Below are 24,455 nucleotides of genomic sequence, written 5' to 3'. Positions count from 1 at the left end.
TATTCTTTCTTCTAATCTGTGCATATTGAATATCTTTCCATTCATTTGTGTCTTCTTCAATTTCTTTCATAAATATTTTGTAGTTTTTCAGTGTAGAGATCTGTCACCTCTTTGCTTAAATGTATTCCTCAGTATTTCCATTTTGGTATCTATTATACACAAGATTGTCTTCTTGACTGTTTTTCAGAGAGTTTGCTAGAAATGCTACTGATTTTGCATGTTAATTTTGTATCCAGCAACTTTACTAATTTTTTTTTATCAGTTCTAACAGTTTTTTGGTGGCATCTACAGTCTTCTCTATACATAAGATCATGTCATCTGCAAAGAGGGACAGTTTTACTTCTTCTTTCCAATTTAGAGCGTTTTATTTCTTTATCTTGCCTAATTGCTCTGGCTAGAACTTCTAGTACAATGTTGAATAAGAGTAGGGAAAATGAACATCCTTGTCTCATTCCAGATCTCAGAAAAAAAGCTTTCAACTTTTCCATGTTCAGTATATTGGCTGTGGGTTTGTCATATACAGCCTCTATTATGTTAAGGTACATTCCATCTATACCTAACTTGTTGAGACTTTTTATCGTGAAGGAATGTTGAATTTCATCGAATGCCTTTCCTGCGTTTGTTGAGATGATCATATAGTGTTTGTCCTTCATTCTGTTAATGTGAGGTATCACATTTATTGATTTGTATATGTTGAGCCATCCTTGCATCCCTGGGATGAATCCTACTTGATCATGGTGAATGATTTTTTAATACCACTGTTGAATTTGGTTTGTTAATTTTTTGTTGAAGATTTCTATATTCAAGTTTGCTGGGTATATTAGCCTGTAGTTTTCTTTCTTGTTATATCCTTATCTGATTTTTGGTATCAGGGTACTGCTAGTCTTGAATAATGAGTTTGGAAGTATTCCCTCCTCTTAAATTCTTTTAGAGGAGTTTGAGAAAAGTAAGTATTAGTTTTTCTTTAAATGTATGGTAGAATTCACTAGTGACACCATCAGGTCCTGTGCTTTTCTTTGATGGGAGACATTTGATTACTGATTCAATCTCTTTACTCATTGTTGGTATGCTCATATTTTCTATTTCTTTATAATTCAGTCTTGATAGCTTGTATGTGTCCAAACATTTATCCATTTCTTCTATATTATCCAATTTGTCGGTGTATAATTATTTATAGGAGTCTCTTGTGATCTTTGTGTTTCTATGGTACCGTGGTAATACATCCTTTTTCATCCTGATTTTTATTTATTTACTCTTCTCTTTGTTTTTAGTCTAGCTAAAAGTTTGTCAATTCTATTTGTCTTTTTAAAAAACCAATTCTTTGTTTTGTTGATCTTTTTATTGTTTTCCTGGTTTATACTTCATTTATTTCTGATCTGGTCTTTATTATTCTCTTCTACTAATTTTGAGTTTAGTTTATTTTCTTGTTCTTCTAGTTCCTTGAGGTACAATGTTAGGTTATTTAATTGATATCTTTCTTCCTTTTTTATTAGGCATTTATTGCTAAAATATTCCCTCTTAGAATTGCTTTTGCTTTATCCCATAGGCTTTGATATGTTGTAATTCTATTTTCATTTTTCTCAAGAAATTTTTTAATTTATCTGATTGGTTTGGCTCTGTGTCCCTACCCAAATCTCATCTTGTTGCTTCTGTAATTCCCATGTGTTGTGGGAGGGACCCAGTGGGAGATAACTGAATCATGGGGACAGGTCTTTCCCATGTTGTTCTCATGATAGTGAGTACGTCTCATAAGATCTGATGGTTTTAAAAAGGGGAGTTTCCCTGCACAAGCTCTTTTTGCCTGCCGCCATTCATGTAATACATGACTTGCTCCTCCTTGCCTTCCCCCATGATTATGAGGCTTCCCCAGTCATGTGGAACTGTAAGTCCCTTAAATCTTTTTCTTCCCAGTCTCAGGTATGTCTTTATCAGCAGCGAGAAAATGGAGTAATAAATTATCTTTTAATTTTTTCGTTGACTCATTGGTTGTTCAGAAGCAAGTTGTTTAATTTCCATGTATTTGTGATTTTCCCAATGTTCTTCCTGTATTGATGTCTAGTTTTATGCCATTGTGGTCTGAAAGATACTTAATATAATTTCAATCCTCTTAAATTTGTTAAGACTTGGTTTATGGCCTAATATATAATGTATCCTGAAGAATGTTCCATGTGCAGTTGAGAAAAGTGTGTATTCTGCAACTGTTAGATCGAATATTCTGTATGTGTTTGTTAGGTTCAGTTGGTCTGGAATACAGTTTAAATCCAGTGTTTCTTTGCTGATTTTCTGTCTGCCCATTGATGAAAGTGGGGGATCAATATCCCTTACTATTCATATTGCTGTATTGCAATCTATCTCTCCCTTCAGTTCATATATATTTGCTTTATATATTTATGTACTCTGATGTTGGTTATACATATATTTACAACTGTTATGTCCTCTTGCTGAACTGACTCTTTTATCATTATATACTGATCTTTTTTGTCTCTTTTTATAGTTTTTGACTTAAAGTCTATTTTATCTGATATAAATATAGTTACTACTGTTTCCTTTTGGTTTCCATTTCCACAGAATATCTTTTTACATCCATTCACTTTCAGCCTACATTTGTCTTTACAGGTGAAGTGAGCCTCTTATAGGCAGTGTATAGATGGGTCTTCTTTTTCAAGCCACTCTGTCTTCTAATTGGAGAATTTGATCAATTTATATTGAAAGTAATTATTGATAGGTACACACTTATTACCACTATTTTAAAATTGTTTTCTAGTAGATCTTTTCATTCTTTCTTACCATATTTCTTTCTGGTTAAGCAGTTTTCCCTGGTAGTATTTTTGATTCCTTGTCTTTTGCTTTTAGTGTGTATATTATAGGTTTTGCTCTGTGGTTACCACGAGCCTTACAGAAAACATCTTACAGTTATAACAGGTTATTTTAAGCTAATAACAACTTAACTTTCATTGAAAAAAAAAAAAAAAACCTCTACACTTTAGCTCCACTCCCCCTCCATATTTTGAATATTTGATGTCACAATTTACATTTTTATGTTGCATATCCCTTAACAAATGATTGTAGTTATTATTATTAACAGTTTGTCTTTTAACCTTAATATTAAAGATGTGATTTATATACCACCATTACAGTATTAGAGTATTCTGAATTTGACTGTGTACTTACTTTTACCATTCAGTTTTATACTTGCAGGTGTTTTTGTATTACTCATTGGTAACCTTTTCTTTCAGCCTGAGGAACTACCTTTAGCACTTCTTGTAAGACAGGTCTGGTGGTGATAAACTTCCTGAGCTTTTGTTTGTCTGGGAAAGTCTTTATCTATCCTTCATTTCTGAAGGACAGCTTTGTTGGGTACAGTATACTCAGCTGGCAGTTTTTGTCCTTCAAAACTGAATATATCATCCCACCCTCTCTTGGCTGTAAGTTTTTTCTGGAGAAGTCTGCTGCTAGGCATATTGGAAATCCCTTATATGTTATTTGCTTCTTTTCTCTTGCTGCTTTCAGGATCCTCTCTTTGTCTTTGATCTTTGACAGTTTGATTGTAATATGTCCTGAGACAGCCTTATTTGAATTTAATCTGATTAGAGACTTTTAGCATTCCTGTAATTTGATATTTATATCTTTCTCCATGTTTGAAAAGTTTTCTGCTATTATTTCTTTAAATAAGCTTTCTACCTCTTTGTCTTTCTTCTACTCCCTCTTGAATGCCAATGACTCAAACATTTGCTCTTTTGATGCTATCTCATAAATCCTTTAAGCTTTCTTCATTCCTTTTTCATTTTTTCTTTTTAATCCTCACTGTATATTTTCAAATACCTTCAAGTTCACAGATTGTTTCTTCTGTTTAATCAACTTTGCTGTTGATACATTTTTCATTTTGTTCATTGCATTTTTCAGTTACAATATTTGATTTTTTAAAATATTTCTCTATTAAATTTCTCATTCTGGTCATTTATTCTTTTCTTCATTTCATTAACTGTTTCTCCGCATTTTATTGAAGTTCATTGAACTTCCTTAAAACAGCTACTTTGAGTTTTTTTGTCAGGAAGTTCATAGCACTCCATTTCTTCAGGGCTAGTCACTAGCACCTTATTTTATTCATCTGATGATGTCATGTTTCCCTAATTGTTCTTGATCATTTTGGTCATGTGTCAATGTCTACACATTGATGAAGCAGATACTTATTCCAGTGTTCACAGTCTAGCTTTGTCGAAGAATGTCCTTCAATAGTAAGCCTATCTAGAGATTTTGGCCAGGTTATCAGGGTGTGATCCCCAAGACTGTGACTACTGCACACATTGCAGTGCAAGGGGGCCCTCTAAGCCCAGGTCTGTCACAGCTAGCACAGTGCCAAGCTGAAGTCCCACGGCTGTTAAAGCTGTCACAGCACGAGACTAGAATCTCATGGCTGCTGAGACTGCTGCAGTGCTGAGGTGTAACCTAAAGCCCATGGTCACTGAAGCTAGTACAGCACTGGGGCATGCCCAAAACTCACAGCTTCTGAGGCCTTCCTGTCACTAGGGACTATTTGGAGTCCAAAGCCTCTGTAGTTAGCCAGCAGTGATGCAGACCAGAACCTGAGTCCATCTTGCAGGGGGCTATGTGTTCCCATCTGGTGTTGGGATAGGTCTAGGGACTATGTCTGTGGGTATCAGCCTGACATCAGGCTGTGTAGGACTTTCCAGCGCTGGGTTTTACTGTGGTGGGCCCAGTATTGGAGTGCAAAGCAAAGTCCTATGTTTATTTCTCTTTCTCTCAAGTGTATGGTATGTCTCTCTATGCTGTGCTGCCTATTGCTGGGGAAGCGGTGACATGGGTAATATATAACTGTCCTTCCTACCTTCTTCAATGTGTCTTTTCTTATTGTTAGGCTATAACTAGGTACTGTGATCTCCAACCTGGTTTCTCTAGCTCTTGGGAAGTATTTTCATGCGTGGATAGTTATTCAAATAGATGTTTATGCAGGGGAATGATTGCTGGAGAGTTCTATTCCACCATCTTACACCATCCTCCTCTTCTAAATCTTATTTTTTTAAATGTATTTCAAAGTAAATTTCAGATGTTGGTACACCTATCACTAATACTTCACCAATTCAAAACAATTTACTTAGTTTATTTTTAACTGCTATTGTAATGCAGGTTACTTTTAGGTTATACACGACACAGACACACACACATACACACACACCCCCGTCTCAAAATATCAAATATCAACTGATGAATGTTTCGTCAATTGGTTGTTTTCTTTTTTTTTTTTTTTTGAGACAGAGTCTCGCTCTGTCGCCCTGGCTGGAGTGCAGTGGCCGGATCTCAGCTCGCTGCAAGCTCCGCCTCCCGGGTTTATGCCATTCTCCTGCCTCAGCCTCCCAAGTAGCTGGGACTACAGGTGCCACCACGTCGCCCGGCTAGTTTTTTGTATTTTTTAGTAGAGACGGGGTTTCACCATGTTAGCCAGGATGGTCTCGATCTCCTGACCTCGTGATCCGCCCGTCTCGGCCTCCCAAAGTGCTGGGATTACAGGCTTGAGCCACCGTGCTCGGCCAATCAATTGGTTGTTTTCAATAGGACTTACCAGGAGCATTCATTTTTATCAGGCATGTTGGTTCTTAAAAAACAAAGAATGAAAAATCCTTTGCAAACACTGGCTTTTGACTGCTTTGCTTTCAAAGGAATACGGAATTGATCTTCATAAAGCAAGCCAGGGTCAGTACAATAAAACTGAAGAAGAATGTTGAAGAACTGGAGTACTGTTTTACTTACGACTTCACAGTCAGATCTCATTATGGTAGATTGGACTAGCTTTATCCCTTCTCCTGAAACTTGGCCTTTTCAATCATACCTCCCATGCCATTCCCACACAAGCCTCTCTTTCCTTTAAGACAAATGGGGGAAGGAGAATTGTTGAACATCGGACTATTTTAATCCCTCCCCACCTACTACTTTTCAATGTATGAGTAAACGGTATTGCCTTTGCTTCTTAGCCTCCAAAGACATGATAAAGCAAGTCTGAGATAGCCCCATGCATTACTTCAAGCTCTACCTGTTCTCTAGGTATTGAAGATGAGATATTTCACAGCACAGACTCAATCAGAGTCTCCTTAAAACCCCACTATTCCAATAGCTTTTGGCAGCATGTAGGTGGGATTTAAATTATATATTGCTTCAGAGTCACTCTCTGGGGCATTCACTTCTCTGAATCATACTGAAATGTGGGATTTCAAATGTCTGCATATGTTGTGCAAAAATGTGGGCACATGGAAGTGACATTTTTTCTGTATGAAATGAATTCAGAAGCTGGGAGTAGGATCAAATTAATCACACAATGTGAAAATGTATTTTCCCCAAATGAAGCCATTGTTTTCCATTCCATAACTGTCTGTGAAGGACCAACCATATGTAAGATAATCCATTAGGCAATGAAGAGGATACAAAAGTAGAGAAGCCATGGTGCTTTTCTTGACCAAGTTACATATCTAACAGAAGACATGAGTCAGGTATACAGATAATATAATAAAAAGTAGAAAGGGAGAAGAGAGGAATGGCTTCTGGCTGGAAGAGTACACAAAGACTTCATAGAACTGGAGGTAACTGGGACATGCTTTGAAGCTTGTGTTTCCTTGGGTAGAGATAAGGGAAGGATATTCCAAGGGGTCAGATCAACATGTGGACAACATTTGGCATTGGGAAAGTGAAGAGGAGGTCTTTGGAATAGCAAACAATCTATCCTGGTTGGAATACAGGCATGTGTTCAGTGAAAAGACAGGAAAGTGAGTTGGGGCTATATTGTGACAGATTTCAGAGGGCCAGCTTTAGAGTTTGGAAAGCAGTAGTAAGCCAGAAAAGAATATTAAATTCAACAGTGATAGGATCGGAACTTCATTTTGGGAATATTATTCTGGTAGAGTATGGTTGAAACAAAATGAAGATGGAGAACACATCACAGAAATAGCATCTTTTACATTTATTCTCTTAATATCACAGTAAAAAAGTAGCTAAAGAAATTTTGATATTCTAACTGCAAATAATGTCTTTCGGGGTAGGGAACCATGCACCTGATGCCTGAAAAATCTATTACTACTACTGTGGCCTGATCCTTTCTTCTTGATTTTGTACAAAGTCCAAAACAAATGTTAGGTGTTTTTATTCAACTCAAAGCTGACTCCAACTCTTTCATCGATATCAGTAACTTTATGAGTAATATAAACACCAAAAGTCTTCATCTGAGGAAATAAACTCTAATAATTCATGATATGAAATTAAGGAAATAAAATTATTTTCATTTCCACTTTCGTGGATGCCTAAGCTCAATTATACATTTATGTCAATGTTGTAATATTTGGGGTTACAATAAATAGAGAAAAGTTAACATCTCTACCACTATATAAACTCTATAAACCGCAATGAATCTAATTAATATGCACTAACATTGGAGTGCCCATTATGTACCAAATGTTTAGGTACTTTTGTAGGTATATCTTCTGTCATCATAGTTTCTCATTTATTTATCACACAAAACCTTTATAGTACATATTATGGACCTTAAATTTCAGATGAAATATATAAGGCATAAAGAAACTATTCTATCTGGAATCAGACAGCAATACATTTTAAAGCTAGAATTCAAACCCAGGTCTGTCTGACTGGAGTCTTACTATAGTTCCTCCAAGGTGAAGGGATGCGTATTATGGGTATAGGTTGTGGCTAAGCTTGTCAATTACTTAAAAACGACTATCAAATGAATGCTTGTTTTTTTGTTGTTTTTTTTTTTTTTTCCAAACTAATGGTTTATTTAACTACACCAATTAGGAATTCCCAGAACATCAAAGAGATGTCTGAGAAACTAACAGAAGCCTTGAGACTGGAATGATAAACCTTGAAATATGACACACTGAAGGTCTAACAAATATCATTTGCTACTAAGGAGGATGGCTAAATTGTGGAGGGATGGAAAGCTTCAGAGCCAGGCTGTGTCATCTGGGTGGTCCTTGAGATCCCAAGAGAGTTTTCCATAGAAGACATCTGAAAAGATTTTGGGGATATCCTCCAGCTGCTACAGCTGCTTCTCAGTTGCAAACAGACCTGCAGTCATCCAGCATTTTGTAAAATAAGCCACTTTCCCCACATACCAACCAGTGAGAAGCATGACTGAAAGCTGTCCCAGGTCACTCTACAGAGTGTCCCACGACACACATGGAGTCTTTCTACGTGAAGCCTGGATGAGGAGCATGTCTTCTTGATGAGGTCCCTCCTGCCTACAGAGCTAGACTCAAGCACATAGCAATAATCACACTCTTATCCATTAGCTGCAGAAACACCTCTGGGTTGATGGGAAGCAACAAGGGCTAGAGGCTGGATGACCTAGGTTCATGTCCTGGCTATCCTGTTTCCTTTTTGTTAAGTCATCTGCCCTGACTTCCTGGTAGGGCAAGGATTGCAAAGATCAAATGAGATCAATTTTAGAAGTGCTTTGAAAAGTGCACAGTGGTTCAACCAACTGTATCAATTTGTTTTTGTTGAGATCAGCCCACACCATCTTCATCTTCATCAAAGAAGGCTGTGGTGTCTAAAAAAAAGATTTTTTTATAATTTAAGAAGCAACTCTCACTGAATATTCTACCATGACTAGTCAGTCCTTTTTGTTATGGGACACAAACAGAAGGAGTTTCTAGTAAACTAGGGGTGGGAGGGACTAGAGTTCTAGTTGATATGCCTTAGAAACTCACTCTATTTAATCCACTGGGTAGTGACTTTTTGGCTGTTTTTGTTGTTGTTGCTGTTGAGACAGGGTCTTGCTCCCATCGCCCAGGTTGGAGTGCAGCAGCAGGATCATGTATCACTGCAGCCTCGACTTCCTGAGCTCAGGTGATCCTCCCACCTCAGCCTCCTGAGTAGCTGGGACTATAAGTGTGCACATCACCACGACTGGCTAATTTTTCGTATTTTAATAGAGATGGGGTTTCGCCATGTGGCCCAGGCTGGTCTCAAACTCCTAGGCTCAAGCAATCCACCAACCACTTCAGCCTCCCAAAGTCTAGGATTACAGGTATGAGACACTGAGCCTGGCCAACTTTTTTAAAAAAGGGATTAATTTTACCTTTGTAAAATGTGGGAAACATATAGTAACATATAGCACATATGCACTTACCCACATACATATTTTTGAACCTTACTGCAAACTGGCCTAAATCAATTTGACGACTTGGTTTTTAGATTCCTTTTTATAATTGTGGTGGCCTCCAGCAAGTAAAAATAGATGGTAACTATTTGCTTTTGAACCAGGTTGTACACTAAAACGAAAGCAAATTCCAAGTCAAATTCTGCCACATATACAAATATCCGTGGGCAAGAAGCCACAAAAATTATCATACAACCTGCTGCTGTAAATTTGGTGATGTCTCCTCTTTGTCCTTTCAGGAACTCCAATAGCACTGCATCAGAGACAATCTATCACATCTGGTTCTTTTTCTTCCTGTGCACATTACTGAACCACATTTCCCAGAAACCTTACAGTTGGGTTGGGAAAACATGACCATATTCTGATTTGGCACAGAAAATCTCTAACAAGACTTCTTTTTCTTTACCTCCCACCCTGGAGGTCCATTTTAAAGATGGTGGTGTTATAAGATGGTGGTATTAAAGACAGAATGACTCAAGTCTTCAAGTCACCCTTTCGAGGAAGACAGCTGAGGCAGGCTGCCTAGAAAGAAACATCCACTTTGGACTATAGACTAAGTCCAAAAAATAAATTTTGTGTCAAGCCACCAAGATTTGGATTTGTTATAATAGGTAATGCTAATTACCCTAATTAATACAAGCACCTGCTTGTATCTGCTGAGAGAGATACATCAATAGTCTAATAGCAAAATCAACAAACCATCTTGCTGGGTGGGGCCAGGCAAACGACTACTATTGTGTAAGGGAAATGCAGAAATGAATGGAACTCTAGCTGTATTCAGCTGCTCCAAAGTAGCTTGATTTCTGGAGCTGCTGGATTCTTACTCTTTGTCCACATAAAAATAGAGGGACATGAATAATCTTTCTAGTTAATCAGATATGTCACCAATAAAAACATTGCATCTAACCTAATTTACGCCAATTAACAAACCCTCTAGTGTGACTATCTGATAACATCATTCTAAGTATTTTTGCTGCCACTTTGAACGTCATAATAAAGTTCTTCAAATAATCACTAACCAGTCTGAATTCCTGCCTAAGACAGAGGTGAAGTTCCAAATATTTAACTACTGGCATGGCACAATCACCAAGAGATGAAAATAGATGTAAATTCTTATGCCAGAGTTTTACCTTCTAGCCTGGATTACTTCAAGTGTTAACTAAGATCCCCTAGGGTAGAGATTAAAGTAATTCATACAGTCACTGTTTATATTGAAGTATTTTAAAAATAAATCACAGACAATATAACAGGTGCCTAATTCACAGCCATCACCCATTTTATTTACTTCTCTGCTCACTCCAAGAAGTACAAGCAAAGGATCATGGGATCTATTCCTAACTGAAAGATTAGATCAATAAAATTAGCCATCTGTCCATGGAAGTCTTTAAACTCAGGTTGTATTTAAGTATTATGTTTCCAAGTGCCCAGATGTTACAGAAAAGTGCCTGCTGATACAACTGCTTTTGCACAATGTAAGCCACTAAATGGCTAATATAAACTTATTGCACCAAGAAAAATAGATAGCATTAACATTGCATTAAATCTGATTCGAGATTTTGGTTGCCCTGTCAGCAAACACAAGTGTTAAAATTTAAATTGCTCAGGACTTGCAGAGTCAGACAAGAAAGAATTGTCAAGTGTCTTTAGGGGAATAGAGAAGGGGGATACTAGAAATGAGATCAAAGCACTGGGATGTATATCCTTGCTCGGTCTGGTTGGTGAAAGTAATAATAATTACTATGACTATTGTTAGATCATCTTCTGTCCTTAGGTAGCACTTCAGCTCTTTCAAAGCACTAGTCTGCTTTGGATAAGTGGGGGCTTTTTCCAGCTAAGGAAACATCAATAGGAAATGGACTAAGTGAGCCCGGTCTATCTTTCCATGTCCCTAGAAGTGATTCCTGAATTACTCCAACCAACTTATCAGTGAGCAAAACCTGGACCATTTCTTAGCTCTCTGGCTTTACGGAGACTTCCACTGACTCCCAGTAACATATCAGTTTGGATAATTCTGTTTTAGGAACAGCTGTTGCCCTACCATATCCTGCAAAACCTCCCCCAAGACAATTACCAGGCAAAAATCATCCTTATTTTCCAAACCAAAAATCAAGGCATGTGGTTGACTAGAGAGTCTTTCTAATTTGTTAATTCATTTGTCTGAAAAATGTTACAATTCAATACAAATTACATCACATGTAACCGTACCTTAATACATATGGAAAAGAATAAAAGTACATAAAATCATAAATGTCTGTGTTTATTACTTCTGATGCCTGGAAATTAGAAATTCTTTCAGGTTTTTCTTCTTTGTCCAGAGTAAACAATCCCAATTTCTTAAATATTGCCTTCAAATGTCAGTCTTCTAATCCTTTTTAATGCCTTGGTACATTACCGTATTGGATCTTCCCTGGAACACTATATGGTAGGGTCTTTCTTTATCTTATTTTTACAGATGAGTAAACTGAGGATTACTCCTCAGTAATATCAGAATATGTGCTCTCACGCAAGCCTTCATTCTCCACCAAGAGAAACCAGCCTTGAAGGCTGAAAGAACAAGCTTGGGATTGGGGGTGATGGGAGGCAAGGGGGGAAAACGTTGGTTATATAGAAAACAGCGCGGCTTTTTTGTTAACGCCATTGCAAGGTTTCCCTCTTTGACCAGTCAACTTAGAGTCTAAGGGCAGGGTTGTTCTGGTTAGAGATGCCCAGAGCAACGTGTTGTCGTCAGGAGTTACAGCTGGGCGTGGTGGCAGGAAGTGGAGACGATCAGCATAACACAGAATACCTGGTTCGAGGTACCAAGGAGAGGAAGGCAGTAAGGGAGTCCAAACTCTCTTTTGGCATGTCTCAAAGTGTGCATCAAGTCATCTGAGGTTCTTGTTTAAAAAGGCGGGTGCCTGGCATTGCACTCTAAAAATTCACATCCACTTACTGCAGGAATTACTGCTGAGGGCGGAGACCCGCGCAGAGCCAGCTCTGGAACGTGCGCCCTCTGCTGGCAGAAATTTTGTTTGACTCACCTAAGCCACTCTACATGAGAACCCATGAGGGGTTCTGCGAGGAAGCAAAAGTACCCCCGTTCATTTCAGGAGGCTGAAGTTACACCCTGGGGTCCTTCCTTGAAGGGGAGGTCCACAATCAAAGATGGTTTTGGGGAATTTCCTCTAAAAGCTGCCATATCTCCTCACCTTTTCCCTTTTACGATACCTGAAATAGCAGGTGCATCTCTAAGATGTGCAGCTTGACATGTAAAAACAAAAGCAAGGCACACAGGCCTTTAGCAACTCAAAAGATTTTCTGCTGCAATCAAGATATCACATCATTCAGTCAGCTGGGAAACACTACAGTCCAGCTCGCCAGGGTGTGAGGCATGAGAACACAAGGTAGCCACAGGATAGCTCTGGTCAAGCTGGGGTCCCACCTCAGCCTCAGATGCTGAGTCCCAGTCTTCCAGAAATCTAGCCAAAATTACTAGACCACTTTTGGGCTGTAGTAAGCCATGAACAGATGGACAACTATTCCCCCAAAGAATGCTAAGGTTATTAAAGCCCTCGGCTCTGGGTAAGAAAAACAAAAAGCACCACTCAGCTCCTTTCTGGCCAAGCCACTCTTCCCTGAGAAGGAATTCAGAAAAACAAGTCTTGCCTCACATTAAACTACACTTACTCCTGACCTTGACTTCTCTGTCCCTTTACCTCACAGAGAATTAATGGAAAGAAAGAGTGAGACAAACAATGAGAGATGGAGTCAGAGAGAGAGGTGCTTCCTTACGAGGATTAAACACGATGTTGAAACCAATAGGAGGGGAGGCAGGCTGACGGAGTGAAGAATCAGAGGAAAACATGTCTGTCTGCCTGAACTGCTTGGGGCGCTAGGAGTTGGGTGCTGGGGATGCGTGTGCTACGTCCCTAGCACCTAGCTTCTAGTGCCCCATAGTTGTTGTGAGCTAGAGATTTCCTGGAGAAATGAGACAGCCTGTATCAGCACTGTAATATGGAATATAGTGGACTGGAAAGGGGATAGGAAGGAACACATGGATGAGAGAATCTTCCCCAAATGCCATGCTTTGGGAAGAGGGCTTGGATGAAAGCTATAAGCGAGGAAGTAACCAGTCTCTTGTGAATTCCAGGTGGATCAAGGTGGCATTGGGGAAGTAGACCAGGGTGACCCCTGGTCCCTGGCCACTGCCCGTTAGCCTTTCAGTCTCACACTAGCAGCAGCAGAATGCCACTAGAGGTGCATGTATCTCTACCAGCAACCAACAAGGTATATTGCCCATAAGCTAACTCTTCTCTTCCAGCCCTTTCTTTTTGCTTCCTGACTTTCCTTACATCTTTATTCTAGTTTGATTATACCACTAGAGAAATGTTGAAAAAGTGGAAAGAAAAAGATGAGAGAGCTGCATCTTGCTAAGGATGATTGTGGACGCCCAGATCCTCCAGGGAAAACCTTGAACTCTGAACGCTGATTTGACCTTCTCCCACTGACCCTGGGACCTCAGGCAAACTGGACAGGCAGGAGAAAAGGCAGGACCGGTGCAGTTCTCCAGCCCCTCTAGTGCCAGAGAGTTAATAAATGTCAGGAGACTTGTCTAAATAAACAAAGAGCAGCCCCAGGCTCTAGGCCTGGGAGCACCGGTCTTTAACCCCAGGAACCCTTCCCAGACATGCCACGGCAGTCAGCCCTAAGTCTGACTTCACTGACAGAACCTTGTAGAGAGACAAAAGATCTATACCCTATCTACTGCATAGAAATGAGGATGTCTTAATGGCGCCAGCCACTGTGGCTTGAGAGCTACAGCAAGCCTTCCACGCTGGAGATCTCTTTGCCTCTGACGTACCACCTCCCACCACCAAGCATAAGAGTGCTTAGAAAATAAAGCCAAGATACCCATACAAAAGCAAATAAACCTTGACTTTTATCTCACACCTCATACAAAATTAACTCAAAATGAATTTTAGACCTAAACGTAAAACCTAAAAAACTTCTGCAATAAAACATAGGGAAACATCTTTGCAGCCACGGGTTAAGCTTTCAAAAAAAACAGCATGAGCGATTTAAAAAACCGATAAATTGGCCGGGCGCGGTGGCTCAAGCCTGTAATCCCAGCACTTTGGGAGGCTGAGATGGGCGGATCACGAGGTCAGGAGATAGAGACCATCCTGGCTAACATGGTGAAACCCCGTTTCTACTAAAAAATACAAAACCTAGCCGGGCGAGGTGGCGGGCGCCTGTAGTCCCAGCTACTTGGGAGGCTGAGGCAGGAGAATGGCGTAAACCCGGGAGGCAGAGCTTGCAGTGAGCTGAGATCCGGCCACTATACTCCAGCCTGGGCGACAGAGCGAGACTCCGTCTCAAAAAAAAAAAAAAAAAACCGATAAATTAGATCTTATCAAAATGTAAATCTTCTGCATTTTGAAAGACACCATTAAGAAAATAAAAAGACAAGCCACATACTAGAAGCTGAGATTCACAAAACACAGATCTCATAAAGGACTTGCATCCAGAATATACAAAAAATACTCAAAAATCATCATAAGAAAATAAACATCCCAATTTTTTTTTTCTTTCTTTTTTTTGAGACAGTCTTCCTTTGTCACCCAGGCTGAAGTGCAGTGGCACAATCTTGGTGCACGGTAATCTCCGTCTCTGAGGGTAAAGCGATTCTCGTGCCTCAGCCTCCCAAGTAGCTGGGACTACAGGCATGCACCACCAAGCCCGGCTAATTTTTGTATTTTTTGTAGAGCTGAAGTTTCGCCATGTTGGTCAGGCTGGTCTCAAACTCCTGGCTTCAAGTGATCTGCCCACCTTGGCCTTCCAAAGTACTGGGATTACTGGCATGGGCCACCAAGCCTGGCAAACATCCCAATTTTTAAAAATCAGCCAAAGATTTAAACAGATTTCACCAAAGAAAATATGGCAGATAAATAATTTTTTAAATGTTTAATATAATTAGTCATTAGAGAAATGCAAATTAAAACTGTGATGACATACTATTACATGCTTTTTATAATAGAATCGCTAAAACAAAACCGAAAAAACAACTCTACCAAGTGTTGTAAAGGATTAGGAGCAGCTAGAGCATTCATACATTGTATGAATGTAAGATGGTACAGTCACTTTGGAAAACAGTTTGGTGATTTCTTATCTAGTTCAACATACACCTGCCATGTGATGCAGTGATCCCACTCCTTCTGTTTACCAAGAGAAATGGAAACATGTATCTTCCAAAGACTTATATGTGCACGTGTCTAGGAACTTTATTCATAATAGCCTAAAACTGAAAACAACTTAAAAGTCCACTAACTAGCAAATGGTTAAACAAACTGGAATTCCATGGTCCATACAACGCACCACTACTCAACAATAAGAAAGGAACAAACTTCCAATATATGCAAAAACATGGATGCATCTTCTGGATGCAAAATATGACATTCTGGAAGAAGCAAAACTGCAGGGATAGAAGTTAGATCAGTGGTTACCAGGCGCTGGGAGGGAGTCATTTTTCTACAAAGGGACACAAGGGAATATGTAAGGATGATGGAAATGTTCTATATATTTCTATTCTGGTGGTGATTACATTGCTGTGTATGTTTGTTAGGGCTCATCAAACTGTAGACTTGATGAAATTTATTGTATATAAATTATACCTCAATAAATCTGACTTTAAAATGATAATAAGGACAAGAGTTAGCATTATGCCTGCGGGAATGAAGTGACTTGTTGCATGCTGGTTCCCGCAGCTGTCTGGATTTCCCCCTTCCTTCTTCCTGCTCCACCACAGAAGAATGGCAGTCCTCCTGCACTTTCTGGTGAGACTCAGGTGATGGGACAAGCACTAGGCTAGAGACCACTCACGAGGGTGGGAGGTCTAGGTGCTAGTTCCAGTTCAGCCTCTGATGTTAACTGGGGCAAGTCACTGAGTCACCCTCAACCTCACTGCAAAATGAGGCTTTTTCACTTCCTTCTAGGCCTATGATTCTAACTTGTAGTCTGAAAAGGAATGAAGGCTATCCAACACGTTGTGTTTCCACACCGTGAAGGTCTGGGGAAAGGACAGGGCCCTAAACCCTTCCCTTCTTCGGTGACCCCTTTTTCTACCTTCAGGTACTCTAGTGGGCCCTCTGGCCTTAATCCTCAGGAGTTCAACAAGAGAAGCAAGTGGTTCATCATCACACCATAAGGCCACACCCTGTGATTCGTATAAATGAGGCCAGTAGATAGTAGCTTCCAAAACTTTTTCAGTATCATACGCACTGTTGTGTTAGAAGGCATGAGCATATCCCATTTACAAATGTTTAAGAGCAACACAGGATCCCCACACAAAACAGCAGCCTCCACCTAGCCTCCAGTATCTGACCCACGGGAGCTCCACTCTTCAACCTCCAGGAAGACACCCTACAAGACATGCTACACACCTCTGCAAACACGGTGTTCTGGACTCAGTTTCTGGTCCTGAATATCGGAGCTTAAATTTCCATTCCACCGCTTACTAGTTGTGTGACCTTGGGTGAGATATTTAACCTCCCTAACCACAATTTCTCCTTCAGAAAAAAAGGGATAATAATAGTCCCCATCTCCCAGGGCTATTGGGTTGATTAAATAAATCACTATGCATCTAGTTCTTAGAACAGTGTAACAAGCACTTAGTGTTCGTTATTATGATTTAATTTAACTTAATTTGAAAACTGTCATTTCTTGTAAGTCTTGGCAAATGCAGAGGTTTCTTTATTAATGTTCAGTGTCAAAAGATGAGCTATCTTGGGGTGAAGAGAAAGGTTGCTTGTGTTGAACCCAAACTAGACTCAGACTTGAAGCTGCCACTCGTTTTTTTCTCACCAGAGGTAGGTGGGGATGGGGAATTTGCAGGTTGATTTTGAATCCAAGACTTCTCCAGCAATGCTGTACTTATCAAAAGTAGACTTAGGAGTATGAGAAGACAGGGAGGGTCATCCAAATAAAACAGAAGCGCTCCAGTATGCCTGCACAGTGGCCACGATACCTTCAAAGTACTATATATGAACCAATTTCTGTTGAGAAAACAAGGTACAAAGAAACTCCCATATGGATACCAGCAGGATTTGCTAGTGTCTGGGGAAAATTATAAATTAGCTGGTTGCTGCTCACATCAGAGCCAAGCAGGGCACATTCAGTTTTTTAATCTGGACCAATTTTCTGGATCAAAAACTAGGCTTTCCAAGGGATGTAAATGAGCCCAGGCGGGAAATTTCCCCTGAAGTTTATGAAGTAGCCGTCATTTTAATCTGAGAAGTTTTCCAACCTGAAAGCCAGTGTCTGGATAAAATTATAAAGTAATAAAAATAAAACTCTTCTAGGTTGAACCTAAACACTTCTATCTCAAATTTTATGTAATTAATATGCCAAAGTATTTAAGAGGTGGTGTTTCCACTATCAAAACCCTATCTATGCTTCAAAAAAAACCAAAGAGGTCAGCATGGCATATACCTGATATGAATATCAGAATGAGACCCTGAATGAACCAGGTAGAAAATCTTTTTAGGAGAAGAACTACAAAAAATAAGAAAGAAAATATGGTGACTCATATGAGTAGTTTTATACTACAGGTTTTTATAAAATACTTCTTAAAAATTCCCCTTAAATGGATTAAAATATATCCTTAAAAAAGCATTGCATACAATGTCCACGCTTTAAAACTATAGATATAACTACGCTTTGTTTAAAAATTGTGACAATTAATGGGTTATTTCATGTGAATAAAACTGCAAAATGCAATTGATTGTGATGTGGTTATCTTAAGGAGGAAAGTTAGAAAGAAGCCCTTCACTGAAATCCTTGAAGGTGTGTGTATGTGTGCATGCAGGAAGAGAAACAGTTTAATGTGATATTACCTTGGACTGAAGCTATTATCTCCACTCATCAGTGGAATGGCTCATAATTTAAATATGGTGTAGATTATGATAACGACCTTAGATTTCAAGGCAGGTAACAAGTGCTGGTAATAAGAGATACAGCGCAAAGACTGAGGGCGTTTCCAGAGCCGAAATGCAACAAGTCATATTTCCAGATAGAGAGTTCCAATGTGAAAAGATTCAAGCATCCACATGGGATCCCGCTAAGACGATTTTCTTTGCCCTCTGATAAATTTTCCTAGCTTTGTCTCTTTCTTACAGAAACGTTTGTGAAGACAAACTGCACTTTCTGTGAGGTTTTGCAGACTGCATTCAAATAAAAGTTACATTGTTTTCCATTGTTCATAAGATATAATTAATCCCATAAGACAACCTCCCTTACAAAGTAAGCTAAGACAAAACAGATTTTTCGGAATTCTAAATATGTTCCCAGCAGAAAATAATAAAAATCGTTATTTGGGAAACAGTGTTTAGAACTTCATTGTTAAGAATGTTCTACTTTGAATAATCTCACAACATAGGCCAAATCAAAGTAGACCAAAATAAACGAAGACTTTTTACCTATATGCAGCTAGAGGAAATACACGTTATTAGGGTTTCAAGTTCTCCCCCAATCCTCAATCCCTTATAACAAGCTGCAACGCACATATCTTTGTTTAAATAGCAGAGCAAAGACAGAAGTTCAAAACACGGTAAAATTAACCCACTGGGTGCTTCCTTCTGAACAAACGGCCCCAGAGTGGAAGAGGATGCTAAGAGCAGAGTCCACATCCCTGCATGGTGCGTGGGCAGGACCAGAGATGGGCAGAGGGGGCTCCAGGCAGCCCTTAAGACACTTAACAGGAAATGGCTGAGCTCTGGACACTATGAATTCAGTAAGATGTTTGGAGACGCAGGAGGGGCTGGTTTGACTCCTCTGCACGGTTGCCATCCTCTGTAATTGAGACAGCAGGATTGCTGTCCCAACTCTCAGCTCTCTGCGGTCAAACACGGGGACCACCACCTCTACTGTGTCTGGAAAACTGATCATTCTTTTAACAAATAAATATCCCTAGAGCCGCCCGGGCGCGGGGGAGGGCGAGGTTCGCGTCTTTTCTCAGCTCCTGGCAAAGCTGAAGCGAGTTAAGCCGACGCTGGTCGGGAAGAAGGAGGCGGTGCGCTGCCGGCTCTGGGTCCTCGCCCGGGAGCCCAGCAGGGGCGCTCGGGGCGTGGTGGCTCCGGGCTGAGGAGCGCATTACCTGGTTTTCGGAGGGCCGCTCGGAGCGACACCGCGCCGGGTCCGAGGCTGGAAGCCAGGAGCAGGAGCCGGAGCAAGACGCCTAGGATTAAATCCATTTTGCCGCCGGCGCCTGCAAAGTTTCACCAAGTCCCGGGCGCACAGGGAAAGGGCGTCTCCGGGGGCGCGTTGGGGACGCAACTCCCGCGGATCCCCGGGCCAGCGCGAGGAGGTGGGGGGGTTCGGGGTCTGGGCCCGGAACCACCGGGCAGTTCCAGGAGGCAGGACTGCAGCCGGGAGGTCGGCGTGCGGGAGTGAAGCCTGCTGCAAGCTGCAGGGCTTTTCGCGGGGGCGGGGGCGACGAAGGAGGCCGACCGGGAGGGAAGGGCTGGCCGCGGGAGGGAGGGAGGCTCCACCGGCCCGGGGATGAAATTACAATCGAGTGGAATTGAGAAGGGCAGGCCCTGAAACATTCACTCCTTGCCCACCTCGGAAGCAGACAGACCGCCCCTCACCCTCTCTAGCGACCCCCAGCGCAGCCCTTCCCAGCTGGTGACCTAGATTGGGGGCCTGGGAGGGACCGACTTCAAGCACTGGAGACGCAAGGTAGGAGTTAGGCGACTGCGGGTCGAGGACCCTCTGCGGTCCTCACCCTGAAATCTTGGGACGCCCCCCCACTCCACCCGGGCCTTCCTCCTGCCGCGCCCCTCTAGGTCGCCTCCACCCAGCCTGGCGACTTTTTCTAACACCTCAAAGGTTGCTATAGTTTGTCCAGCGCACTTGGAGGAGCGAGGGGTAGACGAGGGTCTGTGATTTGCAAGTGGAGTGGGGGGTGAGCGGAAGAGGGGCGGGGCCGGCCGGGTCTGAGGCGCTAAGAAGATAAATGGGATTTAAGGCGCGCAGATGGAGAGCTGAGGCCCGGCGGCTCAGACGCGGGCGCCGGGTGGAGATTAGGGCCCGGAGCGGGGTAGTGGGAGCCCTTACCGGCAGACGAAGGCAACTTGAGACCCTCCTGGGGAGGAGATGAAACTCCAAGTTAAGCCTGGCTTCTCAGGGAGGGATGCGAGCTCGAGTCCCGGCGGCACCCAGATGGGGCTGGGGCAGGGGGCCAGGGCGGGGTCCTGGCCTCTGATCCCGGGATCGGGCCTCCTGGGTTGTCTCCCTGAGAGGAGAAAGACTCTTTCTCTTCCGCTGAATTTGCTGCCCCAGGACTCAGTAAAATGTACCTTTTGCCAGATTTTGCGGTAGTGACCGGAGAGGGGAAACCTTGGGACCCACGTCCGGTTGCATACTGGCGTTCTGACCTCCAAACCAGCGAGAAGAGAAAACAGATACAATAAATAAACCAAGAGGGAATAAACTTAGAGGCAAACGCGGCCCTCGCCAGTTCCTGGGAAAAGATCAAAGGCCCTAGGAAGTGCCCCACAGAGGAAATCTGCAGTTACCAGTGAGAGGACTGCGCCCGTCCCCGCCCCACCTTGCAGCGCTGCCAGGACTCGGTGAGCGTCCTGGTTCTTCACAGTTAGCCTATGTTTGGGAGTGCCGGAGGAAACAATGCTGACTGATATATTCTTCTCCCCTCCCCAGCCCCCCAAACACACACGCAGGATTTCTACTCCTCTTTTAAGAATGAAATATCCCCTGGCTGGAGAGTTTGCAATGAGCTCAATCTTGTCAGTTAACAAAGCTGAGTATGTTCCCTTATGTGTTGGCATTTTCAAGTGTGCAACTGTCTGTTCACAAGTAAATTCAAAGTCCCCTCCAACTTGAGTATTTGGAAGTCTTAGCTGTGACACCAGAGCTTGTCCTCTTACACAGAACTGGAGCAAAGTTCAGACAGGACTATGCTCTTCACTTCCAAGGTGACCATAAAGCCAGTCACTAAGCTAAGCAAAGTGACTGCCTCCGAAGCTACTAGTCTCTAAGGTACCAAAATCATAGACCTTTTAGCATTACCAGGAGCCCTAAAGGTCATCTAGGCCCTGCCTCCACTCCACACAGGATATGCTTTCAGCATTGGTGGTGGCTGGCGTCACCTCCCTTTGAACTCCACCTGTGTCAGAGAGCTCCTCCAGCCTCCAGCGCCAGCTGGGAAGTTGTTGGAGGCCTTTCTTTATGCGAAAGTGTTTTCTTATCTCAGACTTAATGTGGCACCCAGAACCAAGCCAGTGTTGCAATGTAGATGCCTCCCATGCAGGCTTTCCCACTTAAAAATGATTCTCTGTGATGCAGAAACTGGAAGTAATAATAATCATTGATATTATGCCTACCATTTATTTAACGTCTTCTATGTACCAAACCCTCTTTGAAGTGCATTTTAATCCCAATAACTACCATACCAGGAAGATACTGTTATTACTATTCTCGCCTTTTACAGATGAGGCAGCTGAAGCATGGAAAGATTAAGAAACTTGCCCAAAGTCATGCAGCTCACATGCAGCGGGGTCTGGTTCCAGGCTTCAGGCTTTTAAGAGGACAATGTGGAAAGTAAACACAGCAGTGGACCGAGAGGATCAGGAGATGTGGGTGTTTAATCCTAGGCTCTGCATATAGAGTGCCTTGGTAAAAATGCATGGGCTGGATGAAACAATCAGTAAATTCCAGGTTTTGCTTTCTCTTTATTAGCTGATAAAACAGCACCATCTAATCTAAGCTACCTTTATGCTGAATGTGCCTTTTGAAAGACCCGTGCAAATTGTCCATTGCAAATTTCGCAAGCCTGGGCTTCAGCCTTCTTGCCGATGTCCTCCACGTGTGCCCACACCACCTCGACATCCCTGGCCCTGTGCCTCCCTTCCATTTTTTGCAGATGGCCATAGATGACTTGGGAAACAGGTTTGGTTTCTTCAAAGGCCCCTCTTGTTTCTTCCTTGGGGGCATTACATTAGATTATGTTGTTGTACTTTACCTCTGAGGGCCTGCAGACACTCTGGATTATCAGGCTATTGAGATAAGACCTTATTTCACAAAATCCGCTTCAAATCTAGGGCACATGTTGCATCAAACTTATTCCCTTCCTTTGCAGTTCAAATCGCATCCTGCAAGATTCCCTCTCCTTCCAGTTTGATAACCAACTATGGCATTTGTAAATGTGAAAATGTGACTAAAGACAAATAGAACACTTGCCTTTCACTCTCTTCCTGCTTTCTGAGAGGAGGAGAACTAAAGAGGGGCCAAGAGGCTTTGAATGTTTCATTAAAAAAAAAATCTGTTCAAATTCACTGGAGGTCTAAACTCAATTAATAAGGTCGCCAGCAGAAGAGTGACCTGCCTACTTTGCTCATTATCATGGAAGAGGAATCTGACCTTTCCTGCAAGGAATAGATTTAGAGGCTGGTAGAAGAAAGTAAAGGCAAACTTGTCAATTATAGAATGTTTATTAAGACTCTAAGTGAAAGTGACAAAGAGGCAGCAGCCAAGAATCATTTTTTGATTTATTTTTCTAAATTGGTTATAGGTACATGTAAAATTTGAAATATGGATCAGACAGAGTATATAGTGAAAAGTAAGTTTCCTTTTCTTCCTTCTACCATCACCAGTTTCTTGGATATCCTTCCAGAGATGGTCTATGAATGGACAAGCTAATTATATACACATATATTTAACACAACCAGGAGCATCTTCTACACACTTCTTCACCTGATGATCCTTCCAAATCGGCAGATACAGATCTGCCTCCTTACTAACTGCTGAATATTCTACTGTGTGATGTGTAATTTATTTGTTCTTTCTTCTGTTGCTTCCAATTATTATAAACAGCATGGCATGAATGACGCTGAATGTGTAATAGGTTGCACATGTTATAATAGACTGTAGGGTTCATTTCTAGACTAACCACGCTCGGTCAAACAGTAAATGCCTTTTCAATTTTGATAATTTGCCTAAATTTCCTCCCAAGGAGGTTGTACTAATTTACACCCCAATAAGCAGAATATGTGCCTAACTAATTCCATGAACTCTCACCAACATAGTGTCTTATCAAACTAGAAACATAAATACACATATATTTATATGTTACATTTTAATCAACATACAACATACAAAAGTATCAAATAGTAAGTGTACCACTTGATGAATTATAGCAAAGCGAGAACACTTGTATAACTTTTATTAACTACTGCCCAGATCAAGGAATAGGATATGACCAGCACCCCCACAAAGCCCTCCTCATGCTTCCTCTCTAGAAGTGTATATTTTTGAAGGAGGATGAGGGATGAGAATTCAAACTTCCCATTTACTTTTAAGTAAAACACACAAATAAAAGTAGATCAGTAAAAATAAGTAAACACTTTCCCTACTCCAATGTAAAACAAATATTGAGACTGAATCCCATTATGTGTAAGGCTGTCTGCTAAGAGCAGAAATAATATATTAGAGAAAACGCAGCAATGTTTTTTGCACTCAAGAAGACTACAAATTTGTTGGGAGATGAAGACAGTTGCACTGCCAATCATTCCATAAAGCAGAACAAAGGAAGCCCTAAATAAGAGTGCAAATAACGTACTATTGGGTTGAGTGACAAAGACCCTGTATTACAAATGATAACATATATAATAATATACTGTGTAATGCATAGCCATCTGCTATGCATTATGTCCTCCTTGCTTATACTTGATTATACTTAAGTATATAATCAATGGATTGACAAAACAAATGTGTGTAATAAGCCCCCAGATCAAGACATAAAACAATACCAGCACCCCAAAAGCCTTTCATTCTTCCTACTAACCATAACCTACCCCACAGCCAAATAGGTAACAATTTTCCTGATTTCTAGCCCCTAGATTATTTTGGCCTGGTTTTGAACTTTATATAGATGGAATCATGCAGTAATGTAATCATTTATGCCTCTTTTATTCAACATTATGTTTGAAAAATTCATCCAAGTTGTGTAGTTATTCATGTTCATTGCTGTGTAGTATTCCATTATATAAATGTATCACAATTTGTTTATCCATTTTACTCCTGATAGACATTTTTGTTGTTTCTAGTTTGGAACTACAACCAAAGATGTTGCTGTGAACAAAGATGTTGTTGTATGCGTCTTTGGCAGATGTATGTATGTGTACCTGTGAGCAGAATTATCAGGTTATATAATAGGCATATGTTTAGGTTTGGAAGGTATTGTCAGACTTTTCCAAAGTAGCTATATTCATTTACACTCCCA

The 24,455-nt window shown here is 41.1% G+C and overlaps 1 protein-coding gene across 2 annotated transcripts in view; it reads right to left on the bottom strand.

Annotated features, from left to right (window-relative positions):
- The window catches only part of EGFLAM (EGF-like, fibronectin type III and laminin G domains), a 199,156-nt gene extending 179,402 nt beyond the window's left edge, over positions 1-19,754 (bottom strand). For both annotated transcript variants that reach the window (XM_011944386.1, XM_011944387.1), the window contains exon 1: positions 19,311-19,754. In XM_011944386.1, coding sequence (XP_011799776.1) covers positions 19,311-19,407 — 97 coding nt within the window. In that variant the 5' untranslated portion in view covers positions 19,408-19,754. The remainder of the gene's footprint in view (positions 1-19,310) is intronic.
- Between the last annotated feature and the right edge of the window lie 4,701 nt (positions 19,755-24,455).

Source organism: Colobus angolensis, unplaced genomic scaffold (genome assembly GCF_000951035.1).
Source record: "Colobus angolensis palliatus isolate OR3802 unplaced genomic scaffold, Cang.pa_1.0 Scaffold230, whole genome shotgun sequence".
Classification (NCBI taxonomy): Eukaryota; Metazoa; Chordata; class Mammalia; order Primates; family Cercopithecidae; genus Colobus; species Colobus angolensis.
The sequence above is the reverse complement of the archived record's forward strand: the minus strand, read 5'-3'. Positions and strand labels throughout refer to the sequence as shown.